This window comes from Equus quagga, chromosome 16 (genome assembly GCF_021613505.1).
Source record: "Equus quagga isolate Etosha38 chromosome 16, UCLA_HA_Equagga_1.0, whole genome shotgun sequence".
NCBI classification, from domain to species: Eukaryota; Metazoa; Chordata; class Mammalia; order Perissodactyla; family Equidae; genus Equus; species Equus quagga.
In genome coordinates, this window is record NC_060282.1 from 3,249,051 (window position 1) to 3,273,256 (window position 24,206).

A 24,206-nucleotide genomic window follows, 5' to 3' on the forward strand; every position below is an offset into this window, starting at 1 on the left:
CCCCCCCACCCCCCCGGCATCCCTGCTTCCTCCCGAAGGCGCATTGCGATGTGTCCCTCTGCAGCCTGAGAGCTTGGAGGCCAGGGACCTCGTCTCTGGCCGCTGTGCCTGTGTCCCCGGTGTGCAGCTCGGGCCAGCTCAGGATGTGCTTTATCAGGGGCCCGGGAGGATGGAACTGCGTGAGTGAGGAGGCGCACAGGGACAGAAAAGACTAGAGAGGGGCTCGGGCAGAGGGGGCAGAGGAGACAGCACCTGAGAAGGCCCCACCCTGAGCATCCCCCTACCCCGCCCCAGTCCCAGACACCCTCGGCCCTGAGACCCTGGCCCACCCCGGCTGGCCCCCAGCCTCCACCCCAGTCACCGTGTCTGTCTAGGGAGGGACGTCCCTCCCAGCCGCCACTTGGGGATCAGGCCTCTGCTACGTGAGATTTACGACCTCCCTTCCCCGCCCTCCCACTGGCCCTTGTCCTGCCCGGGTCTTTCCCACGTGCCCACCCAAGCCCACGGGTCCCCACGGAGCTGCCAGCGCTCACAGAGGCTGCCGGCCCCAATAACACACTCAGGCACGCGTGTGCCCCTGTGAAGCCGCGTCGGCCCCAGGGACGCACAGGCACGGGCACAAATGGAGCTCCGATACCCTGTGTGCAGGCCCTCGGTCTCGGGCACACGCAGGCACACCCAGGCTCAAAGCACACACAGACACAGAACCCAGAGAGCAGGGCGGAACTCGGCAGGGGCAGGGGCAGGGGCAGAGGCAGCCGGGGTGCGTTTGTCCCTTCCCAGCCCAAAAAACGGGATCAGCGTGTGCTCTCACCTCCCCCGGCACACACAGCACACATAAGTGCCAGCCGCCCTCTCCTGGGCGCCTCCCCAGACGGGGTGCTGGGGGCACAGAGAGCTGGCTGGAGCTGCCTGCCCTCCCTCCCTTCCCTTCCCTCCCCATCCTGGGCGGTGCAGCTTTGGCTCTGCCCCTCCATGCCTCAGTTTCCTCCTCTGTCCAGCCGGGCCTGCAGACTTTGCTGCCCCTAGGCTCCCTCCCCCAGAGCCCTGGAACCCGGCTCCTCCGGGGGCCCAGCGGGGGCGGGGAAGGAGCCCGCCCCGCCCCCACCCCGCCCCCACCCCTACTGCCTTTGCCCAAAAGGAGCCCCGAGCGCCGGCCTGACGTCAGGCCCCAGGAAGGCGCGTCCGGGCAGCAGGACAGAGTGGCCCGCAGAGCCGCGCGCGGGAGGAGGCCGTCCAGGCTCAGGCAGCGCCGGCTCCATCTCCAGCCGTCCGGGAGGGCGAAGGTGCCGTGAGTCCTCACCTATTGATCGAGTGGCTGTCCTCACTCCCCAGCCAGGTGGGCAGCGGGAGGGGGAGGGGGGCTGAGAAACTGCCCCAGACCTGCGCAGGCGAGAGCTCAGAGCCCTAAAGCCCTAAAGCGGCCGTGAGGTCCCACCCGCCCCGCAGAAAGCCACCGTACAGATGGGAAAACTGAGACTCCCCCCCAGGGGGCCATCAGGGCTGGCCAGGCTAGGGGAGGAGCGCCGGAGGGAGAGTTCCCAAGGGCTTATGGGGCATTCTTCCTGCCGCCAGAGCCCACTTGTGCTGCTGGGCTCACAACCCCCTTCTCTGTATTTCACTCATTCATTCATTCCTCATTCGTTCATTCAACATTCTCACTGATCATCTGCTGGGTGCTCAGAGCTGGGCCTCGATTTCCCCACCCGTCAAGGCTCTAGGGTGGCCCCAAAGGCGAGGCCAGGGAAGAGGCTGGGGACCCCAGAGGTTCCATGAGCCCTAGGACCTTGGCCGCCACTGTCCCCCAGGCTGGGGCAGGTCTGGGGGTTGAGGCATTCGTGAGGACGGGCTCTGAGCGGGACATGCCCCCACAGAGGGCCAGCCCTGCCATCCCACAGCTCAGGCCCTACGCTCCAGCCCAGGCCCTTCCCCCCTCCTTTTAGCGGTGGGGAAACTGAGCCCCAGGACAGGCACGCCCAGCCGCCAGCAAGGACCTGGGAGCTGAGCTGCCCCCGCCTGGCTCTCTCGGGCGGTAGCTGCCCTATGAGAAGGCAGCGGGAACAGGGTCCCGAGGGGGGCGGGCAGATGGGAACTGGCCTGTGGCCAGAATGCCGGGCGGGGCGGGGCAGACAAGGAGCAGCTGTGCACCCGGGCAGCACTGGGAACGGAAGGCACCCAGGAGACGGGAGAGCTGGCGGGGCAGCTCGCAGCCAGGGCAGGCGGCTGGACCTGCCGGGTGGCCCCCATTCTTCTGCCAGCGTTTGGTCACTCCTTGCCAGAGGACCACCAGGCACCACCTCCCCTCCAGGGGCTTCCTGGCTGTGTGGCCACAGGCAAGTTGCCACCCTTCTCTGAGCTTTGGCAAAAGCAGGGTGTGCTGCCTCAATAGCTCTGGGGTGAGGGGGGCGTCGGATATTTTCTGAGCACCTGCTGGGAGCCCGCAGCTGGCTCCATTTTGTCCTTGGGATAACCTGATGTCATGAGGTGGCCTCAGCCCGCGCACTTTACAGATGGGGAAACTCAGGCTCGAAGAGGCCAGAATGGTCCCTGAAAATCATTCGTGTGCTCATTCAGCCACAGCCCTGGCCCTTACGGCTCGGCCAGTCCAGTCGGGGGAAAAGCAGGACAGGAACGCAAATCAGTGTGAAGCCGTCAGGCAGTGGGAGGGCTGCAAAGAAGACAAAGCAAGAGGAAAAGGGGCAGGGGGTTGCGGGGAGCTGGGCAATCCTGGGGGCATCCCTGAGGAGGCAGCACTGGGGCCTGGAGAACGCCCACAGGCGGCCGATCCCTCCCCAGCTCTGCCCTCCGCAGCAGAGTTCCCCTGACAATAAGTCAAGCCAAAACTCTCAGCATGCCCAGGCTGGCCCCACAGACCTCTCACAATGCCCTGAGCACAGAAGCTTTTCCCACCTCAGGGCCTTTGCACATGCTGTGCTCTTCCCACTGCCCAGAACACCATTCCCCCAGATCCTCCAGAGGCCCCTCCTGCTTGTGACCAGCCAAAGTTGCTGCCCCGGCTGCTTTCTAACCCACTCCCGCCACCTTGCTGCCAGCTGTGAGCTCCATAAGGTGGAGCCAGGTCTGCTTCGGACACTCAGTGCCCCCGGCACTGGAGTTCAAGGCCAGATCTGCGGCCTCCAAAGCGCGTGGTCCTGACTGCTCCCCTGACCCCGCCTCTGGGCTATGTGGCCTGGGGCAAGCGGCTGGCCCCAGACCTCTGATTCCTTCTCTGCACAGCGGGCCATAGTGGTCCGTCGGTGGCCTGTGCAGGTGGGAGGGCCCCCAGCACAGAGCTCAAAGCCCAGCGCCTCCAGCCACACTCCAGGCCGCTTCATCTCTCTGTACCTCAGTTTCCTCACAGGCAAAAGGGGGCCGGCAAAACCAACTAGAGGGCATCATGGGAAGAGTCTGTGAGGCCCCGGGAGGTCATCTTGGAGACAACCCATGAACTGTGGGGTTTACAGCTCTCCCCCAGTGGAGGGGTGTCTGGGGAAGCAGGAGGTCAGAGGGGCTCAGGGAGGACTGTGTGGGGTGGTGACCACGGGTACCAGGGGCCTTCAGCAGGTGACACAGGCAGAGGGAATGGCATGCCAGGCAGAGGGAACAGCATGTGCAAAGGCCAAGAGTACCAGGCTGAGGATCTGCAGGCAGAAGGACAGAGGCCAGGCAGGTGCAGCCGTGGAACCATGTGCCGCTGCCCCTAGAGAGGCTGGGCTGGGGGAGGGGGTCGGGTGCTACAGCAGCTGCAGCCAGCGAGACGAGAGGAAGGGTGACCCAGGGTGGCAGGGAGGGCTGTCTGAGCTCCAGCAGGAACCCCGTGTGCGGCGATGTCTGGGGCTGCCCCTCCCAGAGAAACTGACATTTCCACCAGCACCAAGGTCTCAGCCAAGGGCTCCTGGTTGGTGAAAGGTCAGGCAGAGTCAGGCACGAGGGAGCCCAGGTGCTCTTCTCCATAGCGGTCAACCGGCGCCCAGGAGGGACCCCTCTCCCCGCTCTGGGTGGAGGGACCTAGATTCCAGCTGGTGCCACCTGGGACCTGCTGGGTGACCCCGGGCCAGTCTGACCCCTCTTGGGGGCCTCCGTAAGGGCCCAGCCATCCCTGGATGGAATGAGCAGAGGCCCAGACCAGCCAAAAACAGCAGGCAATGTTCTAAAGCAGATGCCATGAGACCAAGAATAATCGGAAAAATAAACAGGCAGATGGTTCCCCCAATAATGGCTATTTTGGCCTTGGAAGGCCATGAGGGTCACCCATCGGGGGCACGGGCACACACCCCCAGGTCCAGAGATGCCCGCCCTGACCCCACCCTGCCTGGGCTGGGAGCTGTGGCCCTCGGTTTGATTCTCAGCTCTGCCAGCCTCTGGCTGTGTGACCTAGGGCACACAGCTCACCTCTCTGGGCCTCCGCTTCCTCGTCTGTAGAGCCCCGGGCTGCTGTGTGGATGCCGATGTCCCACAGGCAGCTGGCCCACAGCAGATGCTCCCAGCACCTGTTGGGAAAGACGAGGCCTGTCACTGCCTGCCCCCTGGGCCCCTGGTGCAGGAGCCACACTCCCAGGCAGCCACCTGTTGGCCCGAACCTGAGGCCAGGCTCCCTGGCTGCCCTGGTCCCATAGGTGGCAGGCAGGAGGCAGCCAGGCTGGGGGACGGGTGTCTGCTGGGCAGCCGGGCAGCCGAGCGAGAACACACAGGGACCGTGGGGCAGTTCCGAGAGGAGCCGAGGAGATGTCAGGACACAACCCACCTGCCAAGGAGGGGAGGTCCCCGAGGCCCCAGTTCCCCCTCGGGGTCTGTGGGCAGCCACAGCATCCTGAGCCTCGGGGGTCTTGGCCTCACATTGCTGGGCACACAGCAGGGACCCAGTGAGCCGTGAGTGGACAGTGGGGTACAGCCCCCAGCAGCTGGTGTGGCCATAAGGCTGGACGAAGAGGGGGCCCCAGGAGGGGACAGGCTCAAATGACTTGGGGAAAGTGCTCATTTGAGGGTTTGAGGAAGATTCCCAGGGTTTGAGGGCTCCACAAAGGCTCTGAGAAGTCCTGCATGGAGCACCCGGATGACCCAGGCCTCTCCCAAGAAATGGGCAGGCCGGCCCGGGCAGGGCCTCCATGCAGGCAGGGAAACCAGCAGCCTCTGGCGCCGTTACTATTATTGTGCACCTTCTGTGCAGGCATGTCTGCAGGCATTTCTCTTAGTCCACCCAACACCTCCAGCCGCTCCACTGGGTTTCATTCATGCGTTTGCTCGCTCATTCATTCAACAAACATGATTCCCAGCATCAGAGGTGAGGGAACTGAGGCTCCAAGCCTTGAACCAACACCATTGATGAGCGCCCAGGGCAGGGAGAGGGGTGACGAGGACAAGCGCGGACTGAAGGTCAGGGTGACTGGGTGGGCTTCCTAGAGGAGGTGTCAACCCTGCCCAGCTGGAAGGACTGGGGGGAAGTAGGGGTGGAGCTAGGGGTGGAAACCAATTCCAGGCTGGCGCGGGGACACTGGGTGGGCTGTGAGGGGGCCGGGGGCTTGTATCGGGGGAGATAGAATGTCCCCTTTCCCCCCGACGGGGTCTCAGCAAAGCTCAGAAAGGCTGTGATGTGTGGGGCTCCCGTCTACCCACCTGGAGGGGTCGGGGGAGAAACACCACCCTCACTGTGCGCCGTGCAGCCACACACAGCCCCCAGCCCCATCTCCCACCCGCCCCCCACCTCTGCACCGGGTGCTCTGTCTCAGCTAAGGCCCAGGGAGCCCTGCAGGGCAGCATAATATAGCTGTATTCACAGGAGAAGAGACTGAGGCTCAGGGAGGACCCCTGCGGGGTCAGAGCCCTCACTCCAAGGCTGGGTCGGGCAGTGAGTGGCACAGGCACCTGGGAGGGAGGCCGGCCTCCCAGTGAGCTGGATCCCTCCTGGCTCCTCGCACAGTGCTCAAGGCCCTGTGAGGGCGGTTCCTGGCCTCGGCCTCGGTGTCTCCCCGTGATGCACCCAGGCTTCTGCACCTGCTGAGTCCACTACCTCCTCCAGGAAGCCCTCCCTGACCCCACCTTCCTGTGCTTCCCCCACCGCTGCGCCCAGCATCCAGCTGGGGGATCCATCCGCCCCACCCGAGAGACCATGGAGGCAGGACCAGGACTGCCAGGGCGCGGTCCCATAGGGGAACCATGGGGGAGGGGACGGCTGGTGGGCAGAGGCAGGCCTGGGTCTGAACAGGACCTTGCCCCTGCTCAGGGTGGGGCTCGTCGTCTCCCTCCCTGGTCCTCAGTCTCCCCACCTGGAATATGAAACCCTGGGCTGCGGAGGGTCGGGGGAAAGAGCGAGTCCCGGTGGCCTCTGTGAGGCGCAGGGCCCCACGGAAAGCCCTGGTGCGCGTTCTCTGTGGGTGATGGCTCGGAGCTCAGAGTCCGCCCAGCCAGGGACGAGCCCCACGGCCCAGCTGGGCAACCCCAGGCTAGCTGCTGAAGCCCCCTCGCTCTGCGTCCTGTATCCTCATTCCTAACGTGTGGATCGTCCTCCCTCCCCAGTGACAGCAGGCATTCAGGTGTCTCACCCCAGCGCAGGGCCCCGTGGGGGGCGGAGAAGCCAGGGGCGTGGGCTGGGGTCGGCGGGGCCGCTGTAGGCCGCAGTGAAGACCTCCTTCCCTTTGGAGCAGTCTTGCAATGCAGTGGGCTACCAGACAGGTAGTGAGCTCCTGCCCTCGGAGGAGTGCAAGCTGAGCTTTCGCACATCCATTCCCCCACGTGCCTGACGTTTCTCGAACATGACTGTACGGGCTTCTCCTCTCCGGGAACTCACAGGCTAGTGGGGAATGGGACAAGTGGCCCCCAGTGCTACAAGAGCCCGAAGAGGTGGCAAATCCACCTGAGGCAATCAGGGAGGGCTCACTGAAGGAAGAGGCATCTAGACCAGAGAGAGCTGGCAGGAGAATAAGAGCGTCTAGTGAGAATTATTTTAGTCACAAGTGACAGAAACTCAGCTCAAAGTAGCTTAAGCCAAAGAGGGAGATAATGGCTTCGTATAACCAATGAGTCCTAGAATCTCTCCCACTTCAGGCAGGGCTGGATCCAGGTGCTTAAGCCACCCTCTCAGGACTCGGTCTCTCCTCTTCACTGGGGCCTGCTCTCCTCCTGGCGGCCTTCTTCTAGAGGAATGTGGCCATCAGCAGCTTGAGTCTCACATCCCACCAGCTTGGCGACCCCTGGGGAAGAGAGAGCAGCCAACGAGAGTCCCGGGGCTGGTAGAGGCCGGCCGGGTTCTGAGGCCACCAGGGACCAGTCACCGTAGCCGGGGGGAGCTCGTCATCGGGGGGAGCTTGGGGTTCAGTGTTGCGGGAGCCCCAGCGTAAGGCTGGGGAACTGAGCAGGGTCAAGCCACTGCAGGACTTCATCCCCCAGAGGAGGGGCGAGGTCTGCACGGCCACCTCCTGCCCCAGGAAGCCCTGGGCTGGGGTCTCGCCCCAGCCCCCTGGCCCCCGTGGTTCCACCGTCACCCCTCCGTCCCCTCTGGAGTCAGCCTCCAGGGTCTGTGCCTCAAGGTGCAGGGACACGGGCGGCGCTGCCCGGCAGCAAAGACGCTCCAGGAGGTGTAGGCATGTTCCAGCCTTGGAGCACTTCAGTGCTGGAGGTGCCCATTGTATAGATGGGGAGACTGAGGCCGGGAGGGCCTGGGCAGGATGGAGGGACTCCTCACCCTCCCTCCTGAGAGGCCCCATTTCCTCTGAGCCAGGCGGGAGGGAAGGAGGGAAGGAAGAGAGGAGCAGGGGGAGGCCCCACAGAGCTAGAAGCCAGCAGGGGAGAAGGGCGGCTGCTGGGGGCTGACGGGGCTCAGCCTGGGTCCCCGCCTCCCCCCTCCGCACAGCTGCACGCCAGCTGTCAGGCCCCCGGGACCAGGACTCGCCCTCTGCGGCAGGCGCTGTGCGAGAGTCCACCCGGCGAGGCTGGCCCACGCCCACCCCTGCCGCCCTTCTGCGGCCGTTCTCCGAAGGGGTGCCCTCCCCTAATCCCCACCTTTGTTCAGACTCAGTCCTGTCTCCCACCCCCCATTGGCCAAAATCCTCTCAGGACCCTTCAGATGCTGCCTCTTGACAACACATCAGTGCGACCTCAGAGGTGGGTCTAATTCTGCCCACTTCACAGATGAGGGAACTGAGGCTCACAGACTTTTAGGGTCACATGGTCTGTTGTGAGATGGAGCGGTCCCAGGTGCAGCGGGATCTCAAGGGCCACACTCCAGGCTCCCGTCCCCACTGCGTGTGGCCCCCGCTGACCCTGAGCCCCTGGAGATCGGGCGTATGTCCCTGCTGTTCTGCCTGGAGAAGTGCCTGCATGTGGGAGGGTGTAATGAGCCAGGGCCACAGGCGGGGCTGGGGGACAGCGTGCAGGCTCCCAGCCAGGATGGTGGCACTGGTGCAGTTTCTAGGCCCCAAGCCCGGCACCGTGCCGGCACTATGAGGACATGGACCCTGCCCACTGGGCCCTGGCCAGCTGGACCTGGCTGCGGGATCTGCTCCATCTCAGTCAGGCTCAGGGCACCTGCCAGGAAAGGGGAGGGGACAGTGCTGTGCCTCCCCCTCAGACTGGCTCCCAGGGCAGGGTCCTGCCTCCCCCCTCAAAGAGGGCTCATGGACCAGGCAGTGCCTCCCTCCTCAGACTGGCTCCCAGGGCAGGACTGAGCCTCCCCTCAGGTCGTGGAAGGCCCCAGCGACCCCATTTAGCACAGGAGAAGGAGGCTTGCCAACCTGGCCGAAGGCCTGGGGCGAGGGAGTGGCAGAGCCGGACTTGAACCCGGGCCCTAGGTCCCCTCTCCTTGCTCACCGCCCAGCCCTGCCTCCCCCAAGCCCGGGCGGGCAGGCCTGGGGTCAGGCTGTCCCACAGAGAACCAGCACTTTCTCTCCTTTGCCCTTGTTCCGGGCTATATTTAGAGGCTGAGCAGGGGGCCACATGGGGAGCGGTCCCGCCGTGTGCCCGCTGGCCTAAGGGGCCGCCTGCCGGGTGCCCCCACCCGCCCCTCAGGCCCAGGACCTGGGCAGACCTGGGTTCGAGTCCTGGCCCGGCCCTCCTGGAGGCCCGGGAGGGAGGAACCTGCAGCACCGGGCTCTGAACCGCGGGACGGGGGAGCTTTACAGGCAGGAGACTGAGGCTCAGGGAGGGTCACCAACGCCCCCGGCGTGACCTGTGGTGAGTAGAGGCCACCCCGAGCACCCACCTCCACTGGTTATTGTTGTTCACATGCCCCCTGCAGTGCCCACCACCCCCGGCCCTGCCAGCTGCGCCAGCCCCACCGGCCCTGCACCCCGTCTTCCCATGGGAGCACGGAGGGCCCAGCCACGGTAGGCAGGCAGAGTATGGGGTCCTGGATGTGGACAGAGGGAGGAGAGAGACGAGGAGGGCCCGGTGGAGGCGAGAAGGAGCCGCAGGAGACTGGAGGACCGGCAGGAGCTCCGCAGGGGCCGAGAGCGTGGGAGGCAGGCGAGAGCACCCTGCTGAGGGTCAGGGAGCCGGCCAGAAGGGCACACACCTGACCGAAGCGGCTTTAGGGGTGGGGGAGGGGAGCCACCCCGGTAGAGGGCCAGGGGGAGCAGGAGCCGAGGCAGCGGAGACAAAGGGGGAAACTAAGGTCCCGGGGAGGACTGGCCTTCCTGAGGCCATGCGGTGGGGAGGAGGGAGCCCACACCTTCCCAGTCCAGCTCCTGCTCTGCCCCAGAGAAGGGAGGGCCGCATATGGTGGCTTCTCGAGGCCATCAGCAGGACACCATCTACACGGGCCAGCACGGGCTCTGGAGGCCCGCCACTTGAGTTCCTCATCCTTCAAAATGAAATGAGTGGATGCCCCAGAGAGTGGTCACTGGAGAATTAGATCAGACATTAGTCACTGTGAGAGGTGAGGCAGAGGAGTAGGGTGTGCTGGGGACGGGGGAAAAGGGCACCTTAGGTGGGGGGGGGTCTTATCATATACACAGAGACCGTCAGACTCAGCAGAGAAAAAAGGGGAGAGGTGGGTGTAGAAAGTCAGAGGGGAGGGCCCAGGCTGTGGCCAGGACCAGGGCTCAGTGTGTGACCAGGACCAGGGCTCAGTGTGTGACCAGGATCAGGGCTCAGAGTGTGAGCAGGGTCAGGGCTCAGTGTGTGACCAGGATCAGGGCTCAGTGTGTGAGCAGGGTCCAGACTGAGCGTGTGACAGGGGACAAGGTTTATCATGTTCCTGGGCTGGTGGTTCAGCGTGTGACCAGGGTTGGGGCTGAGTGTGGCTAATATCAGGGCTCCGTTCTGTTGGGTCCGGGTTCAGCCTCTCGGAGCTGAGCATCTGTGTGAGCTTTGCAGAGATTTCCTCTCTCCACTCCTGTCTGGCCGCTGGGTTGTCCTGAGCATCTGCGCAGCCCCCAGCTCTGATGGCCCCAGGCCCTGCAGCCCTGGCCTGGACCCCCCAGCACCTTGAGCGAGCTGCTGGCCAGCATGCGAGGCTGGCCCGGGGGAGTTTCCTGGGAGGACAAAATCCCCAGGGCCGGCGTCATCCTGGGACTCTGTCCCAGAGGAAACATTCCGTAGTGTTTATTATTTGTCTCTGATTGTGACACTAATGTGGACCCAGTGCAGACACACTGGAAACCCGAAGAGCATGCAGAAGGGAATCCAAACAGCAGTCTGCGTGGGACCCTGGGGCCGGCCCCCAGCGCTCCTTCCCGCGCATGTCGAGGCCCGGTTCTTCATAGTAGAGGAGGGGCACGCTGGGAGGTACCTCCTCCTTCCCAGGGGCCTCCTGGGGCCCCCCACTGCCCAGAGGAGGAGGCCCCAGGTTCCCAGCCCCGCGCCCCAGCCACATCGCCTCCCCTCACCGCCCCCTCGCGCTCACAAGTCTCCCCCAGCCCTAGACGTCCCTCAGGCTCCCTGCTCCCCAAGCTGACACGCAACAGATACTCGTTGACCCTGTGTGTTAGGGGCTGAGGTACCACGCAGAGGGCAGCCCAGCCCGGAGGAGCCTGTGAGCTGACACCTGGACCCGCATGTGATGGGGGTGGCCAGCGGGGTGGGCACAGGCCTGGGCAGCACCCGACTCCTCCCAGCAGCCTTGGGGGTCAGCAGATGCCCAGAGCAGGGGTCCCAGCGGCAGAGGCACAGCTGGGTGACCTCCAGCAGGTGCTAATCTCCCTCAGGATGGAAGTGGCTGCCCATCCTGCTCGGGCCTCCCTCCAGGTGGGGTTGGGACCTGAGCCCTTGCTACGGAGAACTCCTCAGCCATGCCCACCCCTGCCAGGCTGGGCTTTCAATCCCCCAGTCCCCCAGCAGGCAGGACTCAGTGTCCCTCGTCCACAGGGTAGAAGCTGCCAGAGGGAGCCTGTTGCCCAAGGCCACGCAGCCAGCCAGGGGGAGTGGGCAGTGTCCGGCCTGTTCACAGTAGAGGCCTCACTTCTATCGGCCACCGGGAGCGGGGGAGGGCCTTCCCTTCTCCTTGCAGGTTGGGGAGGGTGCACTGTGCACCCAGGGTGTCCCACAGCCCGGCCCTCCTCCCTGCTTCTCCCCAAAGCCCTCTCCTTTCTCCTGAAAAAGCCAGAAATGTCCTTATTTGGAGCATCAGTCCGGCCTGAGGCGGGGGTGGGGGCCCGTTAACCCTTCATTTATAAATAAAGGGATAAATCTCGGCAAGTTAAACAGCTCAGCAGGAACATAAACAGAGTGGGCGGCCCAGCCTGCCCCCACGGGCCCCAACACCCGTCTGGGCCACCAGGCAGGAGCACAGGGTTTATTTAACTCACACCCGCCCTGCTGCTGCCCTGACGGCTCCAGGATCGCCCCGGCGAGCCCTCGGCACGGGCCTCCCGGACACAGTGCGCACCTCTCAGGGCTGGGAGGTAACAGGGGTGCCCAGCGGGGCTGGTTCTTGGGCCCCATCCCGACCCCTTGGACAAGGTCCCTAGTGGGGACCCTCACCCAGGGCATTGACGTGGTGCCAGCCTTGAAGGAGGCGAGAACAGATAGGTGGCCTGGAAGACGGGGGCCGTGACACATGGGCATGGAGACAGCGAGGTGGGGTGACCGTGGGCCGGATTCTGTCCAAGCAGAACTGTGCTTTATCCGGCACGAAATAACTATGTGCTGGAGTTTGCTGTGCTCAGCTGATCCTCCCAGCAGCTCCTTGACCCCAACCACTTAACCACAGAGAGGTTATGTGACCCACCCAAGGTTGCAGAGCGAGTGAGGGAGGAGCGGGGATCAGAGTCCAGGCTCAAACACCACACACGTGCTAGGTGAGCGGACGAGCCAGGTCCAGCCTCCAGGCAGGGCCCCAATAATCCCGTGTAACCGTCTCCTTCCTTCCAGGCCCGGGGTGCGCGCTGGCCCCCATCATGCCCTCTGCGTCTACCGCGGGGCCCTTGGCCCTGGCGGCGCCCAATGCCACGGTGGCGGCAGCGGCGTGGGCCAACAGCAGCGCACCTGAGGTGCCCCTGTTCCACCTGTTCGCCCTGCTGGATGAGGAGCTGCACGCCGCCTTCCCGGGCCTGTGGCTGGCGCTGGTGGCGGTGCACGGCGTCATCTTCCTGGCGGGGCTGGTGCTCAACGGGCTGGCGCTGTACGTCTTCTGCTGCCGCACGCGGGCCAAGACGCCATCGGTCATCTACACCATCAACCTGGTGGTGACCGACCTGCTCGTGGGGCTGTCGCTGCCCACGCGCTTTGCCGTCTTCTACGGCACACGCGGCTGCCTGCGCTGCGCCTTCCCGCACGTCTTCAGCTACTTCCTCAACATGCACTGCTCCATCCTCTTCCTCACCTGCATCTGCGTGGACCGCTACCTGGCCATCGTGCAGCCTGACGGTTCCCGCCGCTGGCGCCAGCCTGCCTGCGCCAGGGTCGTGTGCGCCCTGGTGTGGCTGGCTGCCGGCGCCGTGACCCTGTCCGTGCTGGGCGTGACGGCCGGGAGCCGGCCCTGCTGCCACATCTTCGCGCTGACCGTCCTGGAGTTCCTGCTGCCGCTGCTGGTCATCAGCGTGTTCACGGGCCGCATCGTGTGTGCGCTGTCGCGGCCGGGCCTGCTGCGCCAGGGCCGCCAGCGCCGCGTGCGCGCCATGCAGCTGCTGCTCACCGTGCTGGTCATCTTCCTCGTCTGCTTCACGCCCTTCCACGCCCGCCAGGTGGCCGTGGCGCTGTGGCCCGACGTGCCACGCCAGGCCAGCCTTGTGGTCTACCACGTGGCTGTGACCCTCAGCAGCCTCAACAGCTGCATGGACCCCATCGTCTACTGTTTCGTCACCAGCAGCTTCCAGGCCACCGTCCGCGGCCTCTTCCGCTGGCGTGGCGCAGAGGGCGAGCCCAGCATCGGCCACGCGGTCAGCATGCACAAGAGCTCCAAGGCCTCAGGCCAGCCACGCATCCTCAGCACCGGCCCTGGCGCCCTCACGCAGGCCCTGACCAATGGGCCTGAGGCCTAGTCGGCAGGCTCTGCAAGGGGGCCAAAGGTCAGAAGGTCAGGACTGGGCTAGGCGAGCCAGGTCAGAGACTGCAGCCCACCGCTCTGCCCGAGGGGCAGGTTGGGATGGCCTCGACCGATGGGTGACGGCTGCTCAGTGCACTGCATGGAGAAGGATTCCGAGGCCAGCGTGCTGTGGTTGATTAGCAATGTCTGCTGCAGGCTCTGCAGGGGGTGTGGTGGTCTGAATGCCAGTTAGTTGCCATCCCTAGGGTGTATGTTGTGTCCATTGAAAACTCAGAGGGGTAGCCAGGAGCTGCTTCTCCCCTGGGCCATTTTGCCCCCAGAAGGGATTTCTCATAAACAGGGACAAAGACTTTTTTAGGTACTGGGAATTTTAAAGAGAGCTAAAAAGACAACTTGAAGAGGCCCCGTCCCTTCCCCTCCCCCCTCCAAGGAGAGAGAACAAGGACAGAGAGGAAATGTCAGGAGATACGAATGTCACGAATGTCACGTGAGTGGGCAGGAGGGGTTCAGTCTCTGCAGGACCACCCTCCCCCACCCCCAGCCTGGCCTCCATGAGCCACACAGTAAGATGGTGTGACACCCATGGTACTTTGCTGTGAGTACTGACAACTGGTTGACGCTGGACCCCTCAATGACCCCACACAGGAGAGCTATTGTCTGCCTATCCGCTGTGCAGGAGGGCCGAGGGTCACATCCAGGTGCCACCGCTGGGCGATGGCCGGGCCGGAATCAAAACCCAATCAAAACCCAGAATCAAAATCCCGGAGCCTCCAACACCCCTGTGCTGCCCCGTGGAGACCACTCAAGTCCCCCGCTCCAGGAGAGGTCTCGGAAGACCCTGCCTGCTGCCCAGGAGGGCGGCAGGGCTCATGGCTTCGTCCTATGGATGAGAAAACCAAGAACAGAGACACAGTAACTCGAACCCAGGCCTGCCAGCCTAGGGCCACCTTCTCCCCCCACACGGAACCCCTCATTCTCCCCTTGGGGGCAGAGAGGCTGGGACTGGCTCTTCTTGCGTGGCTCCTCTCGTCTCCCTGCCTTTCCTGAGGAGGAAGCATTGCTCTGGCTTGGGCCTCTGATCACCTCCTCTGGGCTGGACTCCAGGACTGCCTCCACGTGCCTTCTCCTCAAGCTGCCAGGAGCCCTTTCTGAGCTGCTGTATTGGGGAGGGGGCCTGTTGTGGGGAGATGAGCTCTGGGCATCCTGGGCACCTCCATCCACCAGCTCCGCCCTCACACTTGGCCACAACCACTGAAGCAGGTGAGATGGAATCTGGGACCCAGCTTTGCCCTTTGTCTACAGAGAAAGGTCCTGCGTGCTCAGTGGCTCCAGGCAGAGTACCCTGTCCCCCAAGTTCAGAGCCCCAGAGAGAGGCCCGGATGGGAGACAGGAAGACCATTTATATCCCCATATCACAGATGAGGAAACTGAGGCTCAGAGAGGGAAAGGGTCTTGCCGTGGTTGTAGAGTGAGTAGCTGGATACTGTGAGGCCAGTGGAGTTGGCTCCTCTCACCTCAGGACCTCGTGGGGCAGCTGGGGTGGGGGATATCGGCCCACGCCTCCCTGCTGGGGCCCTAGAGCCCGAGGGAGTCCCAGGCTGGCTCGGCAGGGTCGGGTGGAGCTGCCTCCAGCCTAGGGCTGCTTCTGGCCCGGATGCTGGAGAAGCAGTGGGCGTGGTCATCAGCATCACCACCACTGACATCCATGGCCCTGGCCAAGTGCCGGGCACAGTGTTGGAGCCCCCCGCCCCCAGCTCAGAGCCGGGGGCCAGGCTCATCAGGGCCCCAGAGCTGCAGGAGGCGAGCAGGGGCCTGGCTCTGGGAAAGGAGGGAGCCGGGAGTGGACTGTCTGTGCCGAGAAGCACACGGCAAGAGTGATGCTGGCCCTGCAGAGAGACGTGGGGTTTGGGGGAGGCGCCTCCCAGGCAGTGGCACAGCAGAGGAGGAGGGAGCAGGGTGTCAGGTGTCTGCCCCGCCCAGCATCAGCATCGCCTGCAGGCTTTCCTCCAGGGTCTCACTCTAATTCACAGGAAAGGGTGAGTGGCTGACACTAGCTGACCGCTGTGCTTGGGGGCGGAGGGTTGCAGTTTTCCTGGAACAATCCCTTCTAGGAGGAGGCCTCTCTAAGGTCGGCAAGCGGGCGGCCTTCTGTGGCGCCATCACCTCACTGGACCCCACCCAGGGAGGCGCCCACGTCTGAAATCCCGCCAGTGAGCCTGGTTCCTGGGGAACTGAGAGCCTTAGGGTGCAGGACCCCCGGGGCCCAGGGGGAGCCTTCCAGCGCTCAAGCTTCAGAGGGTGACCCCCTGTCTCCTGGGGCTGGGGCGGGAACGGGGGGCCGAGCTTGCATCTCCGAGAACTCAGTCTGATGGCCCCCCACGCATAACCCTCGCAAGATGGGCCTCAGTTTCCCCCTTCCGCTCCTCTCGCTCCTCTCCTCGGCCTGCAGCTAAAGGGCAGGGGACCAGGGGTGGGGGTTCACCCCATGTGGCCTTGTCTGGACCCCCGTGGCTCCCTCAGACGCTTGCTCCCTCCTCCTGACAGTTGGGTCCCTTCCACTCTGGCCTCCTCCATGAGGACTGAGGCCTGGGAGCCTCCGGAGGCCAGACCGGGGCTGTCCTAACCCCACAGGGGCCAGGGTGTGAGGCCTCCCGGCCCAGACTTCCAATCAGCCAGAGTGACGTGAGACGGCGTGTATTTATGTCTGCTGTAAACGGTTTCCTTAACGTGAAGTTCTCACCCTGAATTAAATCCGTTTATTCCCTTCGTGCCCTTGACTCGGCACCCTGGTTGGCGGGCAGGTCGTCATGGGCACTGAGCCAGGCGGGGGGCCTACATGCTCCCCACTCCATTCACTGTCGTGTGGATGAGGGGGGCTCCACAGGAAAGGCTGTAGTGGCAGGTTCAGGATTTCACCACCACTGCTGGGGGCAGATATGGGGGCCTTGAGCCCGGCCCACTCTGAAGGGAGGAGAGGATGGTGGGGGTGCAAGTGGCAGACTTGTGGGCAGGGTGTGGGCACAGTATCCGGGGTAGGGACACAGACCAGCAGGATGATGGGTTCTCACCCCATCCTGGTCCCAACTCCGCCTGCCCAGGAGGGGCTGTGGACATGGGCAGGGCAGCCAGGATGCCCACAGAATCCTATCATATCACCAAAGGTATGATCCGCTGGGGGAGGGAGGAGATGGGCCAGTTGGCAGACACTGGAGGGAGAGGGAGGGACGACGGCACTACTTGTGGGCTTACAGAGTGCCACTGAGCTTCCTGTCCTCTGAACCTCCCTGTAAGCCTGGGAGGTCAGGATTGTCACCCCCATTTCACAGATGGGGAAACTGAGGCTCTGGGAGTCCAGGAGGGGGCTCAAACCTGAGTCCCCGGGTAGCCCAGCCCGGCCCCCGTCCTTGGCCCGGGCGCGCGGGGTGAGGGGCGTTGGCTGGTTGGGCCCATCACTCTCGCTGTCTGGCACCCTCGGAGGCCGGAGGCGTCTGGAGGTAAACATTAGGGCCTGTTTAGATTAAGCTCCATTAATAGCAGGAAATGTCACCGCGGCGCCCGCCTCCGCTTCCTGGGGGCCTGGGACGCCTGAGGCGGGAGTGGGGGCCCATCAGAGATGGATGTCCCACGCTGACGCCTTGGTTCAGACCCACACTTTTGGCCCCTGCCTTTTCACACTCCCCCGTCCCCCCCAGGAGGGACAGGAGCCAGAAGGACTGTGCGAAGACGCCCCGGGCCCCTCGCCCCTCAGGGCCTCCACCCTCTGGGGGCCAGCCCCACGCCCGAGGGGTCTGTGTCCCCCATTCGCAGAGGAGGACACTGAGGCTCAGAGATGTGATGGGGCCCGTCCAAGGCTGCCTAGCACCACCAGACCGGCCTGACCCCCTGACAGGAGCCAGGAAAGCAGTGTCAGGGGAGGTGGGGTCATCAGCGGAGTGTCAGCGGAAAGGGGGGCGCCCAGGCGCAGCGTGGGGGAGTGAAGGCCTGGGCAATGGCCCCCGAACACTCCTCTGCTCCCAGGCCCGGGCCCCTGCTGTTTCCTGGGTGTCCCCCCATTTCCACATGGCCACCTACCCCTTGGAGCCTCCCCAGACCTCCCGGTCAGGCCCCGCCCTCCACTGGCAGCCCCTCCCCGAGCCTGTTCCAGGAGCCCCCACACCCTCCCTTGGGTGCGACCCATCAGTTCTGTGTCTCGGTCTCAGCAGGCCCACCGCCCATCAGTCTGCTCAGCGCCAGCCCCAACCGTCCATCCCTGGGGTCCCTCCTCGTCCCCTGTGCTGCTCCCCGGGGCCCAGCCTGATGGACAGACCGCATGGCCCAGCCGTGCCCTCCAGACTGTACCCCTGCCCCCAGCGCCCTCAGTCCCTGACTGAGCCCTCAGGGACTCGGCACCATTTGTCCCCCCAACCACCCACCCCCATCGTCCTGCTTCTCCAGGTGAGGTCGCTGCTCAGCGCGTCCCACCACAGCATCTTCTCTGCAGGCCCCCAGGGAGGCCTGCGTCCTGAGAGTCTGCAGCTGGCGGCACAGCTGGGACCAGTGGGAGCCCAGAGCCCTCCACCACACCCAGCGGGACCAGCCAAGCAGGGGCATCTGGGAGGGCTTCATGGTGGAGGAGGTGCCCGAGGCCCTTCCTTCCTGGCCCTCACCTTGCCCCCCCGGCTCCCAGCCCCGTCCTGGCCGGGCCTCTCCTTGAGGTGGTGGTGCTGGGAGCTTTTCAGACATCGAGGCCCCTGGAGCCTCCCTGGGCAGGCAGGACAGTACATTTCACCCCCGTTTTACAGATGAAGAAACTGAGGCCCAGTGGGTGAGTGGACAGAGGCCCAGGCACCAGGACCATGCATACTGATCCCAGCCCAGCTCATCTGCTGATCCACTGACTCAGGGACCCTCTGCACCTCAAGTCCCCCATCTGTAAATGGGAGCCTGCTGCCCAGACCACAGGTGTGCCAGGACCGAGACAGCCCACACCCTGCTCGAGACGCGGCACAGGAGGGGCAGCGGAGCCTGGTGGGCAGGAGTCCCTCCAAGTCCCCGTGAGACCCCAGCCCACCCCTGCCCCTCTCTGTGTCTGTAACTGGAGCTTAGAGCGAATGGCCCCCTGCCTGCGGTATGGGACCCTCAGTACCAGCGAGCGGCGGGGACTTAAGTGGGAGAAGCACCACCTGCGTTCATAACCCAGCCCCCCCGCTCTGCCGCCCCCTCGCCCTGTGGCCCCTCGGCTTCCAGGGCTCCAGCTGGAGGGGGTGGGCTGTCCTGGGCAGAGAGGCGGCCTCACAAGGCATGGGGTCCCCAGTCACACCCCAGGCCGGGGAGGCCTTCCCAGGGCTCCACACACCGGAGTGGGGGCTCCTGCCGGGGGTCCCAGATGGAAGTGGGGGTGGGAGGAAGGGGCCGGGCTCAGTCACCTGCCCTGCACTGAACCATCGGGACCCAGGAAGACATCGGCATGTCCCCGGCGTGTCACAGGGCCCCAGGACCCACAGACCTTCACCTCTGGGGGCCTTGGGAGGTGAAGGGCATCAGACCCCTGTGCGCCCTGGGTGGCCTTGGGACCCACTTCATGGAGGGGTCCCGGGACCCGGCTGATCTTCCTGCCCCACCCACTCCCAAGGTGCCCCTCCGGTGGCCTGCTGGGGGAGGTGCTGAGGGTCATGCTCTAGTCCGTGGGGTGAAGTCCAGGGGCCTGAGCTCCCACTCCACCCTGTCCTCCCCAGAGCAAAGCCAGGGGGAGGGTCTGGGGGACGCTCCCGGGACCCTAAGTCTGGAGGCTCACAGAGAGGGTGCTGCAGCCCAGCCCAGGGCTCAGGCTCTGGGAACTGAGCCCAGGCAGGGGGGCAGCTCCCAGCCATGCCAGGCCCCTTGGCCACACGAGCTTCTCCAAACTTGAGCGAGGCATGTGCCATCCTCCAGCCTCAGTTTCCTCTTCTGTCAGGGGGGATAATTAACACCTTTAGGTAGACCTTTAGGTTCGGTTATAAGAGTTAAACGCTAGTGTGTGTGTGTATATGTGTCTGTGTTGTGTGTGCATGTTGGCATGTGTATGCGTTGTGTATATGTGTGTGTGTGCGCTGTGTATATGTGTAGGTGTTTGTGTTATGTGCGTGGTGTGTACATGTGTGTACATATATGTGTGTGCGTGTGTGTTATGTGTACACGTGTGCGTGTGTGAGTGGTATGTCTGTATATGGGTGCATGTATGTATGTGTGTGTCTCCCACGGAGCTCAGTACTCAGTAGCTGGTGATTAAACTGAGTTCATAAAGGAAATAGGGTTCCCCAGGAAGGCCCAGCACATCCATTCATTTTCATTCATTCATTCAGCCGTCTCCTCTACCTGCCCTGTGCTGGGTATAATTGAGGGCTCCCACCCAAGGACATCTGCTCCCCACACCACACACACACACACACACACACACACTGGTCACAGTGACTGAGCCCCCTCCATTCTCCCTCTCCCTCTGGGTTGAGCCCAATCTCTGAGCTTCCCCTGGAACCTGCACACACGGGGCAGAGGGCACAGAGCGCAGGGGTGCATTCTGGACTCCGGCTCAGGTGCAGGATTCCCCGGTTCTCCAGCCACCGTGATCTCCAGCGAGCCCCTCCCGGGCTGGCGCGGCCCCCCCAGCTGATCTGCTGGGAATGCCGGTTGGAAGGCCATCTCTGGGGTGGGGGGGGCGTGCAGCCACCAGGTGGCGCTGCTGGCCTGGGAGAGGCAACCGGGGTGTCAGCCACCAGCGCCACCCTGCCAGGATGGCCTCGGCCACAGACGGTAGGAGGGGCAGCCACGGCACCAGCTGCAATCCTGGAATGCTGCTCAGAGGAGGCTGCTCAGAGGAGCTGCAGCTTCCTGACCCGCCTGGGGCAAGCAGTGACCCTGAGTCAAGAGCCCCTGGCCCCTACGACTCCGCCACTTTCAAGGCAGCCTCCCACTTCAGGCCTCAGTCTCCACCACTGCCAGAGGGAAGGCCAGGCAAGGCGGCCACAGACGGGGAAGGGCTGATGGTGAGCCAGCCCTCCTCACAGGCTGAGGAGCAAGGCTGGCAACTCCAGGGCACACGGGGCTGCTGGGCTCGGTGGGCAGCTGGGGGCCCCCCAAGATGCTGCTTCCTCCTTCCAGCCGCACAGGCTGCAATGTGCAGGTGATTTAGGGGAGCTGAGAGCCCCCCAAGGCCATATGTGGTCCCCAGGTTAAGAACCTCATTTACCATCTCGGGAGCCCAGAGGGGGTCAGACAGCTGCCCTAAGTCACAGAACCTGGCAGCGAAGCCGGCTGTGTGGGCAGGAGAGAGAAATGCGCCCAAGGGCTGGGATGTCCTGACAAGCAGCACGGTGCGTTTCCAACTGCAGCACTGGCACCTGTCCCCGAGCCAGGCAGCAAGGCCACAGGAGACAGACAGACAGACAGACAGGTACAGGGATGGACTGGGTTGGGTACGAGTCACTTGGTGGTCCCTGGCCTCTCTGGTCAGGCAGAAGGGATAGCCCCTGTCTGTACTGGACACAGAGGGAGACAGTGTCCTGTAGACCCTGGCTGGACAGCTGGGCTATGACACTGCCCCGTCTCCATCTGCCCATCATCTGCCTACGCAGCGGTCCCCACTGGGGCAGGTGGCAGCCCCGCCCTGGCTCAGCTGAGGACGGCAGCCTGGCCTGCGGGGGCACAGGGTCAACTCCAGCCCAGCTCTGCTCAGGCCTGGATTCCTGAAGAGGCCGTGAGACCGACCTCTCCCCAGACACTCCCCACTGTGCGCCCCAGGAAGCTCGAGTCACGGGCCCCGGGAGCGGGCAGTGTGGCTGCTGGGCCCTGACCCTCTCAGTGGGCCCCTCCCAGAGCAAGTGCCAGGGCTGTCCCCCCATACATGGACTGCCGGGCGGGTTGCACCAAGCCCTTGCCTTGCTCTGAAAATCCATCTTTCCCAGGTCCCCCTGGTGGCTGCAGGTGGCACATAGGAGGATCCCTGCTGAGACAGTGCCACAGGGGCTCCGGGAGAGCATGTCCCCCGTGGCCTGGGGGGAGCCCCCAGGGACAATGCCTAACCCCACGGAGGGGCTGCTGGGCGTGAGGAAGGGCGCCCAGATGCCACAGCTGAGAGCCAGCCCAAGGTATGGCAGTGCCACAGTGTGCAGGGGAAGAAGGGAGTGGACAGGCTGGGCAGTCAGATGCACTGCCCACCCCCAAGTCCCACCCCAGGGCCGGGCACACAATGACCTTGCAGAAAGATCCATGCTTGCAGGGCTCGGATCAAACCCAAGGTCCAGCCCTTAGTTGCTGTGTGACCTTCAGGCACATGAGTCTACCTCTCTGAGCCTCATCATTAAAACAGTCATATAATGCTAACTTCTCAGGGTGTCGTGGGAAAGGACAGGCATTCAACTTATGACCACTCACAGGTTAGCGAGACCAGTCCCTTGATCAGTCATTCAACAAGCATATACTGAGGACCTACCACACTCCTTGGTATAGAATTGGAGGATGCAGCAACGAACGAGGCACACTGTGTCTCGAGCAGCCCACTGTCTACTCCGGGGTGCAAGGTCCTGGCAGAGACCCACCCCAGGGCTCAGCCGCCTGCCAGGGGCTGGGGAAGTGACATGGAGCAGGGTCGTGAAGGATGAGCGGGAATGGGCCTCTCCGGGGGGCATCTCCAGCAGCGGCATGGGGCGAGAGGCTCAGAGAAGGGCAGAGGCCACCCCACGGGAAGCACAGGGATCAGAGGCCCGGCTGACTGGCAGAGGACCTCAGGCGGCCAGTCCCTGCTCTGGGCCTTGGTTCCCTCATCCACAAAGTGAGGATGAAGACACGGCGTCCCTGATGAGACGGCGGCTGTGGGAAGTGCCGGGCCAGTGCTAATGTTCCTCATCGACTTTTCCATGTTCTTTTTTGAGGCCAGGGTTATTTCTGTCCACACATGGCTATTTCCAGCCCCAGCGCTCGTCCTTTCCCACAGAGGACTCCTCGCTCCCTGGCCGTGGCGGGAGGACAGGGGAGTGGGCACGCGGAGCAGAACCAGCACCTGTCTGGTGACGAGAGCGGCACAGAGCCCCTGATGGCACAGGCGCAGGTGCAGGCTGAGCGTCCCCCCTCCCCGGGGTTCCCGGGGGGCCCAGAGCCCAGCTGGAGAACCCCCAGGAGACAGTTCCAGTGCCGAGCCCCCTTTTCTAGATGAGGGGGGACAAGAAGCATTTACCAACACGTGACCACGTGATTGGCCGCAGGGAAACTGCCCTGCGCCGCCTGGCTTCCTCATTGCCATGGCGACAGCCCTGGTGGGCCCAGTGCGCCCCCTTGGCTGCCCAGCATCCACCCCGCCCCCTCAGTCCATACGCCATCCAGAGGACTGATCCAGGGGCGTTGACACCTGGAAGACCGGTGGGCAGGGATGGGAGGGGCTGGAGCACAGGGTGCCTCTCACCTCCCGCCTGTCTAGGGCCTTCCCGGAACCGGGTAGCTGGCCTGGGGAAGGCCTGTGTGGACCCCTGCCCTCCAGCCATGTTCTCGGCTGCTGGCCAAGAAGCTGGGGCGCCCTGGGCAATCTCCCCTACCCTTCTGGAAAGCCCCCATCCCCACCACCTCTCCCCACCCTGAGACCCTGTGGGCCCTCCCTGTGAGGCCTCCCTGCCAGGGTCCTCCCTATGGGGTCCTCCCTGTGGAACCCTTCCTGGCTGTCCACAGACCCTGCCTCCGTGCAGCAGGGCACAGGACAGGGGTGGCAGGGAAGAGAGGCCGCTGGGGCTGGGGGAGGGGGCAGGGAAGGGCCCATGGGCGTGGAGAGGGGTGCAAGGTGGGAGGCAGGGAGGGAGGGAGGGGTCAGCTGGAGATGGACAGTTTGCAGGAGGAGGGACCATCTGATCTCACCTCAAGCAGGTGGTGGTAGCTGCCCCAGGCCCTTGCAGGGATGCTAAAGCCAAGCTCGATTAGTGATGTCTGCCGTGGGCAGGCGTCGGGGTGGGCACGTGTATCTACTCAGAACTCTCAGTCTCCTGGAACCTGAGAAGCTTAGCGTTTGGGAATCTTCTGACCCCGGGATTCTGAAACCTTGGAATTGTGGGACTTGCCAATTCTGGAACCTCAGGCAGGACGGGCACCTGCAGCAAGTGTCATGTGCTCATGCCGCCTGGAGGGAGCTCCCGTGACCCTCAGGGGCAGGGCTCACCCTGGGCCGGGGGCGGCAGGGGGAAAGCTGCCAAGTCGAGGACCCAGGCCCAAGGGGAGGGCAGGCCTGGAGTGGTGAGGGGTGTGGGAGAGAGCACAGCCGGGACCCCACAAAGAGGAGTTCAGACTCGGCTCCAACCCAAATGGCTCTGGGCTCTGGGCAAGTCACTCCCTCTCTGCCTCAGTCCATTTGCCCACTGTTCACAGCAGCCAAAAGGCGGAAACAGCCCAAACGTCCATCAACAGATAAGAAGATAAACAGCCCTACAATGGAATATTACTCACCCAGAAGAAGGAATGAAGGTTGGACACACGCTATGACATAGATGACCCTTGGAAACGTTATGTTATGTGAAAGAAGCAAGGCCCATAGTGTACAATTCCATTCCCATGAGATGGCCAGAAAAGGCAAACCAAGGAGACAGAAAGCAGAGCAGTGGTTGCCAGGGGTAAGGGGAGGAATGAGGGTGACTGCTGAATGGGTACAGGGGTCTCCTTTTGGGGTGATAGAATGTTCTGGAACTAGACAGAGTGGTGGTTGCACGATCTTGTGAATGTGCCAAACACCACTGAATTGCACACTTTAACATGGCAATTTTATGTTGTGTGAATTTCACCTCAATAAAAAAACCTATTC

General features: G+C 63.8%; 1 protein-coding gene across 3 annotated transcripts; it reads left to right on the forward strand.

Moving 5' to 3' along the window:
• The first annotated feature begins 1,200 nt into the window (after nt 1-1,200).
• On the forward strand, nt 1,201-13,726 carry GPR20 (G protein-coupled receptor 20). Of its 3 annotated transcripts, none has more exons than XM_046642721.1 (2): nt 1,201-1,286; nt 12,304-13,726. In XM_046642721.1, the coding sequence occupies exon 2, from the start codon at nt 12,330-12,332 to the stop codon at nt 13,410-13,412; it is 1,083 nt and encodes a 360-aa protein (XP_046498677.1). In that variant the 5' UTR covers nt 1,201-1,286; nt 12,304-12,329; the 3' UTR covers nt 13,413-13,726. The 3 variants fall into 3 exon arrangements, with proteins under 3 accessions (XP_046498677.1, XP_046498675.1, XP_046498678.1); XM_046642719.1 differs by having other exon boundaries at nt 1,257-1,339; XM_046642722.1 differs by lacking the exon at nt 1,201-1,286 and adding an exon at nt 9,136-9,165.
• Nucleotides 13,727-24,206: the final 10,480 nt, after the last annotated feature.